The 19,024-nt window shown below is 33.5% G+C and overlaps 4 protein-coding genes across 5 annotated transcripts; 1 reads left to right on the top strand and 3 right to left on the bottom strand.

Annotated features, from left to right (window-relative positions):
* Positions 1 to 4,986: 4,986 nt before the first annotated feature.
* LOC108225312 (PLASMODESMATA CALLOSE-BINDING PROTEIN 5) lies at positions 4,987 to 9,065 on the bottom strand. 2 transcript variants are annotated; one of them, XR_001807562.2, is made up of 4 exons: positions 8,625 to 9,057; positions 8,514 to 8,541; positions 6,387 to 6,674; positions 4,987 to 5,746 (listed from the first exon to the last, which is right to left on the bottom strand). XR_001807562.2 is itself a non-coding variant. In XM_017400147.2 (3 exons), the coding sequence occupies exons 1-3, from the start codon at positions 8,938 to 8,940 to the stop codon at positions 6,524 to 6,526; spliced, it is 495 nt and encodes a 164-aa protein (XP_017255636.1). In that variant the 5' UTR covers positions 8,941 to 9,065; the 3' UTR covers positions 6,255 to 6,523. The 2 variants fall into 2 exon arrangements, 1 of the variants encoding a protein (XP_017255636.1); XM_017400147.2 differs by lacking the exon at positions 4,987 to 5,746 and having other exon boundaries at positions 6,255 to 6,674; positions 8,625 to 9,065.
* Positions 5,281 to 5,817, top strand: LOC108226196 (RING-H2 finger protein ATL40). The gene has a single exon (XM_064080167.1). The coding sequence runs from the start codon at positions 5,281 to 5,283 to the stop codon at positions 5,815 to 5,817; it is 537 nt and encodes a 178-aa protein (XP_063936237.1).
* A 781-nt stretch (positions 9,066 to 9,846) lies between the features above and the next one.
* LOC108226899 (basic leucine zipper 61) lies at positions 9,847 to 11,752 on the bottom strand. The gene is made up of 4 exons (XM_017401892.2): positions 10,931 to 11,752; positions 10,698 to 10,788; positions 10,431 to 10,557; positions 9,847 to 10,315 (listed from the first exon to the last, which is right to left on the bottom strand). Exons 1-4 carry the CDS (start codon positions 11,476 to 11,478, stop codon positions 10,125 to 10,127), a joined length of 957 nt encoding a protein of 318 aa, XP_017257381.1. The 5' UTR covers positions 11,479 to 11,752; the 3' UTR covers positions 9,847 to 10,124.
* Positions 11,753 to 15,983: 4,231 nt separating this feature from the next.
* On the bottom strand, positions 15,984 to 18,641 carry LOC108227054 (LOB domain-containing protein 2). The gene is made up of 4 exons (XM_017402054.2): positions 18,477 to 18,641; positions 17,677 to 18,383; positions 16,970 to 17,060; positions 15,984 to 16,337 (listed from the first exon to the last, which is right to left on the bottom strand). Exons 2-3 carry the CDS (start codon positions 18,377 to 18,379, stop codon positions 17,014 to 17,016), a joined length of 750 nt encoding a protein of 249 aa, XP_017257543.1. The 5' UTR covers positions 18,380 to 18,383; positions 18,477 to 18,641; the 3' UTR covers positions 15,984 to 16,337; positions 16,970 to 17,013.
* Positions 18,642 to 19,024: the final 383 nt, after the last annotated feature.

Genomic DNA, 19,024 nt, shown 5'->3' on the forward strand with positions numbered 1-19,024 from the left:
TCATTAAAAAATTGAAAAACATATCAATGCACTTACATTTTAATGACATGAGACCAATCTACTCATATTGAGATGGATGCTTTTTAATTTTATGCACCTACAAATCCGCTGTATTCTAAATATTCAAGAACGTATATAGATTCTAATATACAATCACCAATCACTGTTACTCTAGTTTCGTCTTGCTCTCTCTGGACTTCTTTAAATCAAAAGTTTCTAAGATCAAGGTTTCTTAAGATTTTAGATGAATCAATTAATTTTTATATCTTTTGTCGAAAAAAAAAGAAAACTATCTTATACACTATAGGTCACGCATATCCTAAATATCCAAGAACACACAAAGATTCTAATATCATAGTCACCAAATATCGTTATTCTGCTTTCTCCTTGCTACTCTTTTTCTCTCAATCACACCTTTAAAACTATAAGATCATGGTAAAACTTCCTCCTAAAATCATAAGATTTTTAGATGAATTGATATCCAATGCTTTCTCTATGCTACTAGCTTTCTCTCGATTACTCATTTAAATTAAATCTTTATAAGATATCATGATAAACCCTCCTCCTAAAATCATAAGATTATATATGAAATTATATTTTAAATATCCAAGGACGCGCATAGATTCTAATATCACAATCACCAAACAACGTACTCTCTTTTATCGTTGATAATTCCACCTCGTAAAACCATAAGATTTTAGATGAATTAATTACTTAATTCTAGTATTACAATCATCAAACATCGTACTCTCCTTTCTTCTTGCTACTCTCATTCTCTCGATCAATCCATTGAATGAAAACATAAGGTTTTAGATGAATTGATTACATAATTCTAATATCACAATCATCAACCATCGTACTCTCCTTTCTTCTTGCTACTCTCTTTCTCTCGATCAATTCATTAAAAACCATAGGATTATAAATGAATTGATTACTTAACATGATATCACCGTTTAATCCATTAAAAATCTTAAGGTTTTAGATAAATTGACTACTTAACATGGTATCATAGCACTAACTCGTGAAATCCTTGCATTCGAACACAAGGAATCGAACTCGAGTCTCCCACGAGACTGAACTCCGATACCATGTTAAGTAACCAGCTCTTCTAAATACTCAAGCTGTTAAGAGGAAGGCTTATTTGAATTATATTATAATCTAGTATTCTCCCCTATTCAAAAGTCAATCTCAAGTATCATACGAATTATAACTTAGATACCATGTTAAGAATCAACTTGGCCTTTCATCTTCAAAAAATGTTATACTATGAATTTTAAATTAAACAAATGAACTGAAAATTTTTATAACTACAACTGTGCATATATTTATTTATATAATTATATAATACACATGTATAAAGATATTATTTTTATATAATTATAATATATATATGTGTGTGTGTAAAATATTATAGTTATAACATAGGGACATGAGAATCAAAAACATACGTGTAAACAAAATTTGGAAGAATCCCACTCTCTCCTAATATTAGTAAAAAATTTCTCATTCATGTATGTTCTTCAAAAGATTATGTTCTGTTTGATTGGAATGAATGAAAACGGAGTTAATGGAATGAAATGTGAATTATTACATAGTTAAATATTTAAAAATTTCATTGATTTCATCGTATTATTTTTGTAATGTTTGGCTAGAGTTCAACTCATCACTTTACAAAGTTGTGTCCCATTTCTTTTCATTTTTTCTGCTCAAATCTCATCACACGGAAAGTTTATTCCCCTTGTTCATATCTTTCCTTGTATCTTTGTTATTTTCATTCGTCACATTCCATTGATTCACCCACCCTAACCAAACACAATGGGCCTGTTTGGTTGAAATAAGCAGGAGGTGCTTCTTGTTTCTACTTTTCTTGACTTATTTGTGTAAATAAGTAGAAGCATGTTTAAAAAGCTGAGAATGCTAACATTTCTCTCATAGCTTCTACTCACTTTTACTCCACTTTCTTAATTTAAACAATAAGTCACTTAATTTAAGTTAGCCCCAATATTATCAGTTTTTCAAATTTTCATCCCACATGGAGTCGGCAGTGATCCTGCTATCTGTTTACATTATAGACTTTCGAATATTTTTAAAAGTTATACCATCCAACTAAGAAAATTATTAAGTTCTTCAGGGGAATATTTTACTATAATATATATACATTATTATATTATTTATTTTTAATAGACACCAATAAATATTTATGTAAATTTTGAACAGTTTTATATCATGTCGAGAAAACACAATAACTTAAATGGATAATGATGGATGTTTTGTCGTGCACTACATAATTGGTGTTTGTAGTCTTTGAAACTGTCATTAGGTGTTTGTAGTCTTTGAAACTGTTTAATGATGTAAGAGTAAGTGACCCACGTGTTCTAGATCTGTTGTTACAAAGGAGAGTTTTTTAATGTTTGATATATTTCTCTTTTTGAAGAGGTAATTTAGAGATAATAAAAAAAACATAACTAAAATTTTGTAATATATATTATACCTACGTTTGCTTATTATATTATTGTATAGATTTCAGGACTTGGAGAATATGGTGAGAGCATCTTCATTGAATCAAAATGATGATAAAAAATACTAATTATGTGAAATTTGTCAAACATAAAAAAAAATTATAATTAGAGATGCTCTTAGTGAGTAAGTAAATTTATATAGATCATAAACAAAATTATTATCATTAAAAAATTGAAAAACAGATCAATGCACTTACATTTTAATGACATGAGACCAATCTACTCATATTGAGATGGATGCTTTTTAATTTTATGCACCTACAAATCCACTGTACTCTAAATATTCAAGAACGTATATAGATTCTAATATACAATCACCAATCACTGTTACTCTAGTTTCGTCTTGCTCTCTCTGGACTTCTTTAAATCAAAAGTTTCTAAGATCAAGGTTTCTTAAGATTTTAGATGAATCAATTAATTTTTATATCTTCTGTCGAAAAAGAAAAGAAAATTATTTTTTATATCTATCTTATACACTATAGGTCACGCATATCTTGCATATACTAAATATCCAAGAACACACAAAGATTCTAATATCATAGTCACCAAACATCGTTATTCAGCTTTCTCCTTGCTACTCTTTTTCTCTCAATCACACCTTTAAAACTATAAGATCATGGTAAAACTTCCTCCTAAAATCATAAGATTTTTAGATGAATTGATATCCAATGCTTTCTCTATGCTACTAGCTTTCTCTCGATTACTCATTTAAATTAAATCTCTATAAGATCATGATAAACCCTCCTCCTAAAATCATAAGATTATATATGAAATTATATTTTAAATATCCAAGAACGCGCATAGATTCTAATATCACAATCACCAAACAACGTACTCTCCTTTATCGTTGATAATTCCACCTCGTAAAACCATAAGATTTTAGATGAATTAATTACTTAATTCTAGTATTACAATCATCAAACATCGTACTCTCCTTTCTTCTTGCTACTCTCATTCTCTCGATTAATCCATTGAATGAAAACATAAGGTTTTAGATGAATTGATTACATAATTCTAATATCACAATCATCAACCATCGTACTCTCCTTTCTTCTTGCTACTCTCTTTTTCTCGATTAATTCATTAAAAACCATACGATTATAAATGAATTGATTACTTAACATGATATCACCGTTTAATCCATTAAAAATCTTAAGGTTTTAGATAAATTGACTACTTGACATGGTATCATAGCACAAACTCGTGAAAGCCTCGCATTCGAATACAAGGAATCGAACTCGAGTCTCCCACGAGACTGAACTTCAATACCATGTCAAGTGGCCAGCTCTTCTAAATACTCAAGTTGTTAAGAGAAAGGCTTATTTGAATTATATTGTAATCTAGTATTCTCTCCTGTTCAAAAGTCAAACTCGAGTATCGTACGAATTATAACTTAGATACCATGTTAAGAATCAACTTGGCCTTTCATCTTCAAAAAATATTATACTATCAATCTTAAATTAAACAAATGAACTAAAAATTGATAACTACAACTGTGCATATATTTATATATATAATTATATGATACACATGTATAAAGATATTATATTTATATAATTATAATATATATGTGTGTGTGTGTAAAATATTATTTTTATAACATAGGGACATGAGAATAAAAAACATACGTGTAAACAAAATTTGGAAGAATCCCCACTCTCTTCTAATATTAGTAAAAAAGAATCTCATTCATGTATGTTCTTCAAAAGATTATGGTCTGTTTGATTGGAATGAATGAAAACGGAGTTAATAGAATGAATTCTGAATTATTACATAGTTAAATATTTAAAAATTTCATTGATTTCATCGTATTATTTTTGTAATGTTTGGCTAGAGTTCAACTCATCACTTTACAAAGTAGTGTCCCGTTTCTTTTCATTTTTTCTGCTCAAATCTCATCACACAGAAAGTTTATTCCCCTCGTTCATATCTTTCCTTGTATCTTTGTTATTTTCATTTGTCACATTTCATTGATTCACCCACCTAAACCAAACACAATGGGTCTGTTTGGTTGGAAGAAGCAGGAGGTGTTTCTTACTTCTGCTTTTCTTAACCCGTTTGCCAGCTTTTCTCTCATGGTTTGTACTTCTTTTCCAAATACTTTATTAACTTATTTACCTCTCAATTGTACTCCACATTTTTAATTTAAATAAGAAGTCACTTTTTTTAAATTAGCCTCAATATTATCAGTTTTTCGAATTTTCATCCCACATGGAATCGGCAGTGATCCTGCTATCTGTTAACATTATAGACTTTCGAATATTTTTAAAAGTTATACCATCCAACAAAGAAAATTTGAATGAATATCAAATGTATAACTTTGGATAAGCAATACAATATTCAAATCCTCAACTCAGATTTCATTTTCATACCGTAAGAAGAGTGATATATTGATTCATCCTACAAAGTAACGATGAAAACAAATAAGTACTAAAGAACTTGATGGCCGCTGCCAAGTCAATGTGAGCAAGTCAATAGTCGAGTGTCAACTGTCCACTAGGATACCATTTTTGGATGTAGGGCAGTAATTGTACAAACGTAATCCGTATATTTTAGTTAATCAAATCTTGTTCTGTTTGATTTTCACCCTTTCGAAAACCATAGAACCTGTTTCCCATTCATTTCCTTGTTATATAGTACTCATTTTTTCTGTTATATTAATAGCCATGCAGCTTCTCTTATCAGCCACTTCACACACAAAAACAACAGGTTCTCTCCATCTAATCTCCAAGTTCCACAAAATATTAGTAGTGGGTCAGGCATGGATGTCAACGACAACGATCCTGGAAGAAGCTACAATGTTCATGGCACAATGTTAGTCATAGCTATAGTATCAGTATCATTCTTTGTAATACTTGTCATACTCGTTTTCATATATGTAAGGTGTGTTCTTCATCGTCAAGCCCGTCGTCGCACAGCCCTCGGACTGCTAGGCCTCCCTCATGAACCACCAGTGACCGGACTTGATCTAGCAATCATTGAATCACTGCCGACTATTGTTTTCAGACATGACCTTAAGGACGGCGCTATAGAGTGTGCAGTTTGCATAAGTAACTTAGAGGATGGCGAAATGATTAGATTTTTACCAAATTGCGAACACAATTTCCATGTAGCTTGTATTGATACATGGTTAGGTACAAACACAACCTGTGCGGTTTGTAGGACTGTGGCAGAGCCAATGAAGGTCGTGCTTACGCCTGTAGTAGCCACACCAGAAGCTGCGAAGCCTATAGATGTTGAAAGCACAGACAGAACAGGTGAGGATTCGGGGAAGTACTTGGTTCATCATCAAGGTTAAGTTCATTTCGGAAAATGCTTAGCAGGGATCATTCAACACAAAGAATTTAAACTGGTTTAAAAGACGATATTCGGAGGCAATAATGGTTTGTTTAAATACAGTTAAATATCACATTAATTTCTGTCCGTCTTTTTATAGCCACTGTAATGTACCTTATTCTGTTTCATCAATACATTTGGTCAAGCTGTATTAAACTAACAAAGACACCTCTTAGATCACTGTAAAGTATGAACTTCATCCTTCATAACTGCTTATTTTACATAAGCCGTATCAGAGGTTCACATACATTAGTGGAATTATCCAATCAGATGCACAACTAAAGCTATGATGTTTGCAGTTCTATGTACTCATCAGATTGACGAAGTAGATTTATAGTAAAGATACTGGGTGACACTTGAACAGAATGAAGATAGAATTCAAATATTGTAATCAGCATATAGGAGATATGAATTTCATTTATCATATATAATAAACTTTAATAATGCATATCCCATATAGTGGGATAGCTACAACTAACTTGGCAAAAAAGAAAAAAGAAACAGAATTGGTACAGATGACATCATGCATACCTTCTAGGCTTCTACACATAATTCTTTTTCCTTGCCTAAGAAGTGATACATGCCGCATACTTTCTACAAAAAATTCTCTGCCTTCGCTTTTTCACTTGATATGCTAACATTATCAACACAACCAGTCGTCAGCACTTTCAGAATACCAATCCAAAGATTATGTGAATTAATGGTATTAAGGCCCAAAATTTTGGGCAACCGAGATAATTGCTGTTATTAATATCTGCAAACGTTGGACCTGTTCCCACAGACGATGAATCAGTAAAGTTCACATTTTTGCCTGTTGAGCTGCATCCATAAAAGAGAGAACAATAAAACCTAATAAGTTTATTTTCTCACTAAATTGTAAATTGATTGCACTGACTTTTATTTGTAGAAAACAAAAGGAAGTGTACTCAATATAGTTCTTATTATGTGTTGTATGTGAGTGCCTGTGGGTTATATGAATAGCCAAGAAAAATCACAAACTTGCATCATTATGGAAAGTTTTGCAGATATTACAGCAATGCACATATCACTGTAAGTAACAAGGAATATTTTAAGAACTAGTAACACAAAATTAGTTGTACTCTACCCTTAATGACATGATACATGTAAATCGTAATATTGATTCTGTAAGAACTACGCACCACAATCATCAGCAGTCACTTTGTAAGTCTGACACTTCATAAGTGTAAGTACAACTAGTTTCAGCAATCATCATTACGGACTGCAATTACTTCAAAATCAAAATTATATTCTCCTTTATGATTGTCTCAAAGTAGAATTTTTTTTTACTTATTTCAGAGTTCAGACAATAATTTTGACTATATGTCTATAAGTACCTAATATTAGGTTGCTTACTCCAAGTAGGTTATATAAATAAAGACATGAACACATCCATATTAGTGTTAGAGATCTAGTGGGGAGGAGGGACGATATGTAGTTCGCCGCCCTAAAAAGCAAATATTCAGTTTATTTACTGACGAACTCCAAAAATTAACACATAAAATATACTAAAAGAAGTAACAAGTTTAAGCTAATAATTCTAACTTGCATTTAAATTCAAATGTGAAGCAAATTTATGAATATGAAAATTCATTGAATTTGGATAGAAATCATGAGCTGGGGGAAATAAAAACAGTTAAGTAACTTAATCAATTTAATATTGTTAATATTTTTGCCTATATTAGTCGATGCACAATAGATTATGAAGGTAGTAAGGTACTATCAACATTTATGACAACTCCAAAATGAAAACTATCAAACACGAACTTACCACATAATTCATAGGCCATAGCTAAACAGTTTACACGTTTAAATGATATTGATGGGGAATTAATATTTTAAGAGTAGTGAAACAAAAGGGGAAATAAATAAAGAGAACAGAGTTTGCTGAATGTCGCAGACAAGGGGGTTAATTATCAATACTTATTTCAGACTATATGTCTATAAGTGCCTAAAATTTGGTTGCTTAGTCCAAGTAGGTTATATATATAAAGGCATGAACATATCCATATAAGTTTTAGAGATTTACTAGGGAGGAGGGATGATATGTAGTTGTTGCCCTTAAAAGCAAATATTCAGTTTATTTACTGACAAACTGCATCAAGGATCAACATATAACACATAAAGCAGATGAGAAAACTGTAACAAGTTTACTCTAATAATTCTGAGTTGCCTATTAAAATTGTTTACCATGTGAAGCAAATTTATGATTGTGAAAAATTCATCGAATTTTGATACAGATCATACGCAGAGGAAAATAAAAATAGTTAATCTAACTGAATCAACCTAATATTGTTAATATTTTCACCTAAATTAGTCGATGCAACATAGAAATAATGAAAGTACGATCAACATTTATGACAACTCGAAAACCTAAAGTATCAAATATGAACTTACCACATAATTCATAACTAAACAGTTTTCAAGTTGAAATGATATCGACCGACCATTAATACTTTACGAGTAGCAAAACAGAAGGGGAAACAAATAAACAGAACAGAGATCGCTGAATGTCGCAGCTAAGGGGGTTAACCATCAATACAAAAGTGTGCGTGCATCTCTCTTTACACAGAGTCTGTCTAGTAATCAATTAAGTATTTAACATGTTATAAACACAGTAAAATCCAGGTTTAAAATTACCTTGATGGGAATTTACAATTAGCACGACCTGAAATAAAAACAACTCAATTATTGACAATGCCAGTAAATAAATTAGAAGTATTAGTTGGGCAGAGTAAAAAGAGAACTAACTGGGGTTGAGAGAAGTGAGAGCAGCAGCATTGTCAAAATTACAGCTATCTTCAGTCAAGCCATGCTTGAGAAAGTAATCATTGAAAGCGAACGACGCCGTTCGCTGAATATCGGCTGGATCATAGCAGGGGCCGCCTTGTTGGATAGCGGTACAATCAGCACCACCGGAGCTACAGGCCCAATCGAGAGCGGACTGAAGGGCCGCATCCTCGGCGTTGTTCTTGGCCACGCACCACAGCTCCTGGCCGCGGATTTGGGCCGATTGAACCTGTGTTGAACAGATGAAAATAAGGATGAGTGTGAAAGAGAGTTTCATTACTCCAGTAAGTTGATTTGAATCTAGCAGAGGAAAGTAGACTAGTTGGACTAGTTGTCTCTGGGAATTTACTTGCTCCACATATGACCGTTAAGCCGTTTGTCTCTCCCTGTTTTCTGTCTTTTAGGTTAAGTTATCCTTGTTTTATTTAAAATTAAAGAGTAAATAACATATTCTGGGGAGGGATGTCGGTCGTGATGGCTAGACAAGGAATTTCGATAAATATAATTTGGTGTTATTTTCTCTTTCGAGAAATTGTATCCCGACTTATAAGTCTTAAGTCACAAGTCATAAATTCAGCCAAACGATTGAATATCAGACTAATTTCAGATAATAAGTATTGCACGATTGAAAATTGATATTATAATTGATGATTAAGAAATTGATTTTAGGACGGTAGCCTGTAGGCATGTTGTGTAGCAAATTCTCGCATCAACTATAATCACATACTTGAATTTGTATTGAGGTTTCCTCACACGAAAATGGTCGAAAAGCTCTCTCGTAACAAGGATTATAACAAATAAAAAGCGACATTATATAATCGATGGTGTGTCGTAATAAGAACAATATCGAATAGAATAAATAGTAGTTTATAATTTGAAAATTTGGTGGTTCTTGTATTGAAAGGATATTGTAGAATAGATATTAATCAAATAATTTTATAGTTCCAAAATTCGATGGTTCTTAATTGAAAGGATATTGTAGAATAGATGTTAATCAAATCTCATGCAATAAAATTTAAAGAAGATTTCTCATCAAAATAAGCTGTCAACATTTATATTAGCATGGGGTCTTTTGGACGCTTTCGCAAGGACAAGATCTTTTAAGAAGAATTTGAAATCAAATCAACGTGTGATTGGTCAAGTTTCAAAATAGACAATATCATAAATTATTGAGTATTGTGCAACAACAATTACGATTATAGATTTATCAGAATACTTTCGTTTTACAACTTCTCCCTCCATTTTTCAGTATACCGGGTCTTGACTTTACATTTTTAAGTGATCTCATAAATTAGTGCAAGAAATTCTTGGCATCATAATACCAATCACAAGCTTTTGATACAGAAAGAACTAATAACAATATGAAGACTTAAAGCACAAAATCCTTCTCTCTTTTTTTGCTGCTAAGCTAAAAATGAAGAACACAGATCCTTGATTAGTTGCTTTCATGAGTTGTCTGATTCATCTTATCATTATCTGCTCGCTGAAAGCAGAGCAGTTTGGATGATCAGAGATCTTGTCAGCTGATAAATGTAATAAAGATTTAGCCGATGCTTGTGCTGTGTCCTCATTATCCATCTTCTTTGCATCCTCCTGGTAATTATACACTTGCCTGAGTCTCTCAATTTCCCTTTTCAGAGCTTCTTGATGAGCTGCACACATGCATTTAACATTCATAACATATCCAAAGATAAAGAACTATATGAAACTCTCTGATCACGCAATGTATACAGTATACTTTACATGATTTCAGAGTTTGAGGCTTACCATCTTTGAAAACCTTGTCTTGGGAGAGAGCTGCGATTCTTTGTTTAAGAACACTGTTATCAACATTTAAAACCAGCCGCTGGTGGTCTAGAAATGCAACGCGTGGTGACAACACTGAGATCTCAGCCTTTGATTCATAAACCAAAATGATAATTAGAAAGTATAATAGACTACAATGCATTTGAAATATCTTCTCTTTTCTTTTTTTAAACCTCTATCAGCAATGCAAGATTCACATAGAGGTGCAGAGTATTTTGAGCTACATACCTGTAATGAATTCACAGCACGTTCAAGCTCAGATACATATTGCAATTTCCTCACTCTGGATCGTTGTGCTGATTGTCTGTTGGCCAGGATTCTAGTCCGAATCACAAATGTTAAAGAATATTAGTAACTAAAAGAACATATTACACCCTGACAGGTAGTAAGGATATTTGTTTGACAAAGTAAAAGACATTACTAGGAGTAACATAATTGCATATCATATAATATATACCTACCTCTTAACTCGTCTTGGGTCGAAAATCTTGTCACTGTAATTGTCTGTAGTCGCGCCAGCAGCAGCACCACCACCATGATGCTGATCATCCAATGCACTTTCAGACTCCTCAAACCCGTTTCCTAGCTGCTTCATTTGCTGATCAGTTGAGGTAGTCGTACAACTCTTAGTTGGATTATCAATAATGGCATTATGATCAGACGGTGAAGAAGAATTGGGGAAATCTACAGTGGGGTCGATGTCATCAGTAAACATGTCCATGAATTGCTTTTCATCAAATCGATCAAACTCAGTCGCAGCAGCAGGACTCATTCTGGTCCCTGGTGCAGAGGATATAATTCCGCATTCTCCTTCCTCGTCCAAAACCACCTGATCAAGAAAGGCAATAGAGTCGCTGGCAGACCTTCTGTGAGACCCCCGCTTAGACGAGGATGAGAAGTTAAGGAAGTCGTCGGCCCACGAGTGGGCTTCTGAGGTAGCCAAGTTATGCGAAGAAAGATGAGGCCAGTTTGATGTCATGTTGGGAACTTTCGGAGGCAAGTGTGCCATTCTTAGATAATAAGATCAGATAAAAATGAAACTACGAACTTAAAAGTAACTTAAGTAGCTAAAATGAGAATTGGACAAGTATATAACGAGTGAAATGAGGAGAGCTGGAAGCAAATAAATCAACTACAAGCAATGCAGCAAAGTCTTTGAATATATAGTATAGTATGAGATGAGAACATGCACAATTGCTAAGACAGCTACAAGATACAACATGATCATGATCACTTGAAGTTCCACATTCTTTTAAATACATAAATATTTATATGCAGTTTGTGATACTAAATGAAAAAAATAGAGAGATAGTGGGGAGATCACATGGGGACAGCTATCAACAGCTGGTAAGAAGGTTGAGTCTCCACTGTATTACTGGAAAGTTGGATGCATCAGTAAAACAAGGAGGAATCAAACACCATGTGCTACTTGCCTTTTCCTACATGCATCATTCACCTCTTAATCATATTTACTCAACTGCTAATGCTAAAGGAATGTCTAGTTGAACTGTGATAGAAAATTCTTCATATTGCCTGTGTGAAGAAGAATGATTAAAAGACCAAGAGATACTAAACAAGGTTCACAAATTTGTAGCAGCAATTGACTTGGACAAGGCCATCTGAGCACTTGATACATTTCTCTGAGAAAATGGGAGATGGAGCCGGCAGAGGCGGATGAGATGGATAAATAGAAGAGGAATTTTCTGTCGCAACATCATTTTCGAATAAATTATAGTTATATTTTTATATATTAGTGACCTGTGCAGTACGTATGCATGATTGTAATATAAGCTAGATGTATAGAGGAAGATGGAGAGAATAAACAGGGAAGCTTGCAGGGGTAAACATGCCACAAACATCTTAACTAATTTGCGGGCCCAACTCTCCCATGAAAATGTTTGTGAAAATATTTTTTTTTAAAAAAATCTCTAAAAAGTATATCTCGAATAATTTTTTAAAAATAATTCTCAAAAATTTTTGTATATATTTTTTTAAAAATTTAGAGTAAAATATTATTTCTCTTTAATTTTGTTTTTATAAAACGTTTTTGAAATAAAAATAATTACTGAACATATACTATTTTTATGAAAAAAAATCCTAAAAAACATTTTACGAAATATATATTTAGAGAAATATTTTCAGTGAAAAGTATTAAAATATCTTACGAAAATTATTTTCTAAAATTAATTTATTTTCATTAAACAACCCAACCTAAAATAACTTAGGTGTCATTGAGGCCCTCATAATCATGGATTCTATCTAAAAATATGATATCTCTTTTTATTACTAATAAAAAGAGATATCCTCTTACTAACTTTTTTTACTGATGAACTGTATTACTGTAATATGATATCTAATATCCTATATATTATAAATATGATATAACTTTGATATCTCTTTTTATTTCTGTTTACTAAATATCTTAGATTCGATATCTACCAAATCTGATATCAAAATATCATAAATATCCTAACATTTATATTTCTCGAAAAGTTGGAGTATAAATCTCTTTTCCTTTTTTATGGGAGTATAACTCTTTGTATTATCATCGGTGAGAACAAAAGGAACAAGACAGAGAATTTTCACAAACAATTTTACAAATCTGTCTTGTTTTTTCCTAAAGAAAGGTGATGAGTTGAGGAAAACAAAGCACCCGCCCGTTGCATATTCAAAAACTTAACATAAATGATAAACCCCTCAAAAATCTCTAAATTCTACACTCCCTCAACCCTATAAATAATCTCTTGTAGTTGCCAAAACTCCCCACCGCATCCAATTTTCTGTCCAATCTCGATTCTAATATTTCGTTCATATACAAAGCATTCAAGAAAGAAATGGAGGGTTCAGGAGTGTGCAACAACGACAACAAAGAGAACATCAACCCATTCTTCATTTATGAGGACAACTCCCCCTCAGCTTTCTGTCCCTCCGCAAGCAAGAAAAAGAAGAACCAAAGCAAGTTGTCAGAGAGGACGCCGTTAAGAGACATCACTCATCTCTTTGTTCCTCGTGAAACAGCTTCTAAACCTGTTTCTCTGCCTGCTTCAACCGTCACGAATCGCCAAAAATCAAAGGCGGTTCAGCATACTGATGTCATGCAGGCTACCGCTCCCAAATCTTCTATCAAGCACTTCAGATAGATAAACTCATGTTTTCTTGTTTTAATTCATTTTGTTTCAGCCTCTGGGATTTTACTTTTCAAGCAAAAATGATAACCAAATTTTGCGGTTTGATTTTGTGTTCTCAGCTATGTTACAGTTCTGCTGCTTATTTCTTCTGCTATTAAACAGTAATATTTTTAGTAAAAAATATAAATTTCAAAAAATTATACATACAGTAAACTTGCTTAGAATTTGATTTCGTTTGTTCTATCTGTAGTTCTTTAAACCACAAAAACGGATTTATTTCACAAACATTATCCTGATTTTGTTGCGAGAATGCAGTTTATTGCTTCATTTTTCACGCCCAGAAAGACACCAAAAGGGGCAATTTTGTACTTGGAAAGTATAAAACCAAGATTTCGAGAGTCAATGATTTGCATTTAAAACTTTTAGTAATGATGAATGTTTACACAGAAAAATCTAAAAATCTAATATTCACCGACACAGACCAGAAAAATAATCATACATATTCAAATCGGATTCCAATTGAATGATAATAATATATAAATCTTATCAGATCTCAAATAATCTCAATTGAATACTATCTTCAAACATAATTTAAAATCATGACTGAATATCAACAAATTTTTTGGATAACTTGAAATTTTAATTGAACACATCTCGTTTAGCGAGACACGCTGGGTTGAAATAGCATTCGTGAGCAAGTAAAACCATCTAATATTTCTTATATATTGCACTAACTAATAATTTCTCTGATTCAACAAATGTAATAACTCAGAGAGAGCTAAAATGCTACTGCTATAAGATAAGTTTCCAACCATTATATACTTGAGAAGTGTTTTAGCTTTTCATTTCTAGTTTAATGTTTTGTTTGTACGGTCTGAAGAGCAAGTTCTCACAGGCTACAGGTAAGAACCACTGATAGGAAGGTGCTATACTAGATGGAACATGGAATATATCATTCAAGTCCAAAGAAATAGGAAATGCTGCTTGTCATTTACCAATCCAGTGTCCTTCATCCTGACTTACTGGGAACAAGTGTGCAGACTGGACAACAAAGAGTTCTGTTCTATCTACTTTAGAGTTATGACTTGGGAGTATAAAAGTCCCCAGAGAGATCAAATGTAATAAGTGAATTCGCTAATAGAGATTAAGTCCAAACTCGCATAGTTGGAGAAAGATTGAAGCTGTTACACCAATCATAGGTCAAGGCAGATGTAGTAAAAATATCTTATCCGCTGAAATCCTAGCATTGACAGGTATCGAACATAATCTAGTACCTAATAATAATGAGCAATCTACCTGATATAGCAAGTGCAAAAACAAAGAAATTGGGTATCATCACAGGCATTGCTCATTTGAGAGTGTATGTTACTCTTGTTTTTTCCTTTCTAGTTACTGTTCTGTGTGCGTGGGATCAAGAGCAAGTTCATAGAGCTCAGAATCAGTATAGAAAGGTACCATAATTGGCTGAAACAGCATTGCAAACGCAGAGAAGCGGGTCATGGGGTTTGGGAGTGTGCCAACCAAATGTGTAGTTGGGGGACTACATGAGTTTATAGGATCTTCCTTTCAGACTGGCAACAATTTTTAACACTTGACAAACAGTGAGTTTGTTTGTCAAACAAACTCATTATTGGATGCTGAAGAACACCCGACGCTGTTATCCCAGTCAAAGGTCAAGGCAGATTTGGTATAAAACAATCTTGTCATCTGAATGCCAAATGCCAAGCATTTGAAATATACTTTACTCCTATAGATATTAAAATACTGCCACTTGTGCCCCTAAGAAGACAAGTATAAAATTCATGTTCGCACACCCTCATTAAGAAAATGAAACAGATAAAGAAGTTGTTACTAAATGTACCTTTCTTGCAGGATCCTTGTTGGGAATCCTCTGCAGTTGTGGACTTGCAGTTATGGAATTATCAACATGATCAGAACCAGTAAATTCATTACTGCTGAGCAAGAGCTCGTGGATTGTGATGTCAGAGGAGGCAACAACGGCTGTAATGGCAGATTCACAACAAAAGCATATATGTGCAAGAGTGGTGGTCTCAACACAGCAATATTATCCTTATGTAGGAAAATTGATGTTAATGATAAGTCAAAATTCAAAATTATGCGGCCAGCTTAACTCATTAGATACAAGCAACTGCAGATGTTGAGACAAAATAACAGCTCGCAAACCACCACACAACAGTAAGGGTTGATACATCTGTATATAGTTTTCAGGCCTATTCCAAAGGATTACTCATCTTATCCTATTGTGGCAAGAATATCAATCATCTACTATCATTAGCCACAGAGAATACTTTAGAAAACCTATTCTGGCTTGTAAGAACTCATGAAGCACGAAGCACCGACTACGGAGAAGGTGCTCATATTAGAATTGAAAACAGAACAAACGAACCAAGTGGCAACTGTGGCATTGCATTGTAAACCTACCTAGCATACAATACATAAATGTCTGTACATTACTATACTTGTTATAGGGCCTGGCTAGTGTCATTCCAGTTTATGTAGGTCTAAGTGAATCTTACTCTAGATAACGTCAATGTATCTAACAATTTGGAAAAGAATTTACTTCTTGTCAGGATCTGTCATGCATTTGAACATCTGTACTATACACATCAAATGATATAAGTGAACTATATTCTACCATCTAAAAGCGCGGTAACAAGTTGCCTTTCAGATCACATAGTCCTGAGTTTGGCTTTGGCTCGAGTACTTGGACCATATTAACCTGATGAGTAATAAAGGAAAGGATCAAAACTGATTATACAGTACATATCAAAAACATATAAAGTACGAACAGATATGAATATTAATCTAAACAATAAAAAGTTCAACATTTCTTCAAAGTGAGACTCAGACATTTCCTTGATGCATCTGGATATAGTTTTCAGTTTTATTTTCAAGGAGTACGCTTGTCATCCTATTGAGGCAACTATCTCATTTACAGAGTAACCACGGTTACCTTCAGAGAAAAATAATAAAGCAGCATACTGGCTTATAAAGAATGAACGAGGCACTGAGGGAAGATGGTTATTATATCAGGATTGAACATGTGATCAATTATCCAAGAGGCTGTAGAATTCTAATAAAAGCTAGCTAATTCCCCATGGGGCCTAGCTAATAGTTATATTATTCAGGATTGAGAAGTCATGGTGTTTGTGTCATTACAATTGCTGCAAGTTTAAGCATATCTTATCTCCAAATTATGTGAATGTACATGTTGGACAGTGTCTTTTACTATTCTTATGAAGTAAAGCTACCATTCTTTGAACATACGCGTATGATACCCATGTTTTATTGATGTAGTTACGGTATGAGCATGTGAAAGAACAAAAATGATTGAACTGAACTAGATTTTACCTGCTGAAAGCGAGATGATGAGTCGCCGTATAGATTGTACAGAATCATGGCCGACCTTCAGAACTAGTCTCAGTACTAGGACCGCATTCACCTATCATTTGTCAACAAAAGAATGTATATCCACAATTAGAAAAAATATACAAGTACACACATATGATAAATATCATCCTAACATAAATTTAAAAGCTATAAGTTTGATTTATTGTATCAGTGAAACTTAGAGATTTGCTTGAAAATATCATTGCTCATTACATTACATGTATACAACAGAGAAAACAGAGACTTAGTCTGGAGCCAGAAGATTTCAGAAGTTATGATAAAAAAGCTTCAATATGAACATGTTGATCAATTGGTAATGTTTTCTTATCTTTGAAATGAGTTCAGCACTCTAGCCAAATAGCCCCCTTCTCTTGGTATTTAAAGTTATCAAATTCCAGACAAAATAGAACAATGAGGTTTCCACAAATTTTTACCAAATTTTAAGACTAGCTGTTTCTTTCATAATGGTATTTCTATCTGCTGATAATCAATCATATTCCTATTTTGTCAACTAAATCATGGTGCGCATTCCATCCTCCTATGCACAAATAATGATCCACTTCAACAGTAGGTATACAATCAATAACATATACAACAACCAAATTACTAATTGATTAAGGTTAGCCAAATTAATCTGAAATTTCAGGTTTAACATAAACACATAATACCTCCTCGTGTGCTATACCGTTGAGGCACAATCACCGAACCATCATTACTCCCATCCTTCAAATTCTCATTAATCTGAACTCCATACTGCAGAGGCAAACTCAATGCACTCCTATTACTCTCTTCCTTAAATCCATCCGTACCTTGCACGTACGGATAATCATAACCAATTTCACCCCTCAACGCACCAGCAGACTGCATTGTCGGATAACCAATTTCACCCCTCAACGCACCAGCAGACTGCATTGTCGGATAACCAATTTCACCCCTCAGCGCGCCAGCAGACTGCATTGTCGGATAACCGTAACCAGCATACGAATTAGCGGGCAACACGGCAACCGACACATTTGCGTTCATATTCATACTCATATTCCCTTGTGCATGGATATTATTCCAATAAAGAGTTCTGTACTTGTTTAACTCCTCCGAAAGTCTCATAAATTCTCCATAAGAACCAAGAACCGGATCATTCTGCCTACAATTTGCTTCCCAAACAAGCGACTCGACAGCTCTCCCTCGATCCTCCACATCTAAACTCTTGACAATCTTTGCTACATTACCCACTCCAAACACCTTGTGTACGGCCTGGAATTCCAAGTTTTTATCGAGAGTGAGGTAAGGCGCTAATACGCATGATTCATTGCACTTCTTGTGTTGGTGGCGGCACGAAGCGCACCCCGCCGGAGGTCCATTGTCTCGTTGCATAGTACTGAAATTGAAACCCTAACTTGTTATGCAAGAAAAGAAACTTGGGAAAGAAGTCAAATTAAGCAATACTCCGCTAGTTTGGAAATTAACATACCTTGTATACAATCTTGTTGATCAGTCGGTGACTTGAATTAAACAAGTGCAATAGTACTGTATCGTTGAATAAAATTGTGTTTATGTAAAGAAATTAAATGGGGGGAGGGAGAAGATGGAAGGAGGGGGGAAAATGATGGTGTGCAGCGCAGAGTGTTAGTGGTGAGAGAAATCTAACGAGTTATGGTAACTTCTTGCATCACAATCGTCTAAGCACTCGTCGTCCTTTGATATTAATTAATTGCCGTTTGTTAAGTATAATTTACGTAAAATAAAATAAAATAAAATTGTGCTGATATCATTGATTAATTGTATTTCCGATATTATCGAATTTGCAAGTCAGATTAAAACTTTTCCATCACATAATTTCAAATTGGCTGTTATAGCCTCTTAGTTATACAAACTCGTTAGGTTGACTTGTGACTAACGTGATTTATGTTATAAGTTGAGAGTTTAAAATGTCTGATTTGAATAATTTTAAATTATTAATAATATATGGATTATTAAAAATATAATAATAAGAATAAAAATGATTTGTTGGTAACTTAT

The sequence above is a fragment of the Daucus carota genome, chromosome 6 (assembly GCF_001625215.2).
Source record: "Daucus carota subsp. sativus chromosome 6, DH1 v3.0, whole genome shotgun sequence".
NCBI classification, from domain to species: domain Eukaryota; kingdom Viridiplantae; phylum Streptophyta; class Magnoliopsida; order Apiales; family Apiaceae; genus Daucus; species Daucus carota.

Bases quoted from the DNA above. Each gene is read 5' to 3' on its own strand.
- LOC108226196 (XM_064080167.1), top strand. From the start codon at position 5,281: ATGGATGTCAACGACAACGATCCTGGAAGAAGCTACAATGTTCATGGC.
- LOC108225312 (XM_017400147.2), bottom strand. From the start codon at position 8,940: ATGAAACTCTCTTTCACACTCATCCTTATTTTCATCTGTTCAACACAG. The intron at 8,542-8,624 runs GTTAGTTCTCTT...TTTTTATTTCAG, and splicing joins TCTCACTTCTCTCAACCCCA to GTCGTGCTAATTGTAAATTC. The intron at 6,675-8,513 runs GTAATTTTAAAC...TTATGGATGCAG, and splicing joins AATTGTAAATTCCCATCAAG to CTCAACAGGCAAAAATGTGA.
- LOC108226899 (XM_017401892.2), bottom strand. From the start codon at position 11,478: ATGGCACACTTGCCTCCGAAAGTTCCCAACATGACATCAAACTGGCCT. The intron at 10,789-10,930 runs GTAGGTATATAT...GATTCGGACTAG, and splicing joins GACCCAAGACGAGTTAAGAG to AATCCTGGCCAACAGACAAT. The intron at 10,316-10,430 runs GTAAGCCTCAAA...GCATGTGTGCAG, and splicing joins AGACAAGGTTTTCAAAGATG to CTCATCAAGAAGCTCTGAAA.
- LOC108227054 (XM_017402054.2), bottom strand. From the start codon at position 18,379: ATGCAACGAGACAATGGACCTCCGGCGGGGTGCGCTTCGTGCCGCCAC. The intron at 17,061-17,676 runs GTATTATGTGTT...GACAAATGATAG, and splicing joins ACGGTATAGCACACGAGGAG to GTGAATGCGGTCCTAGTACT.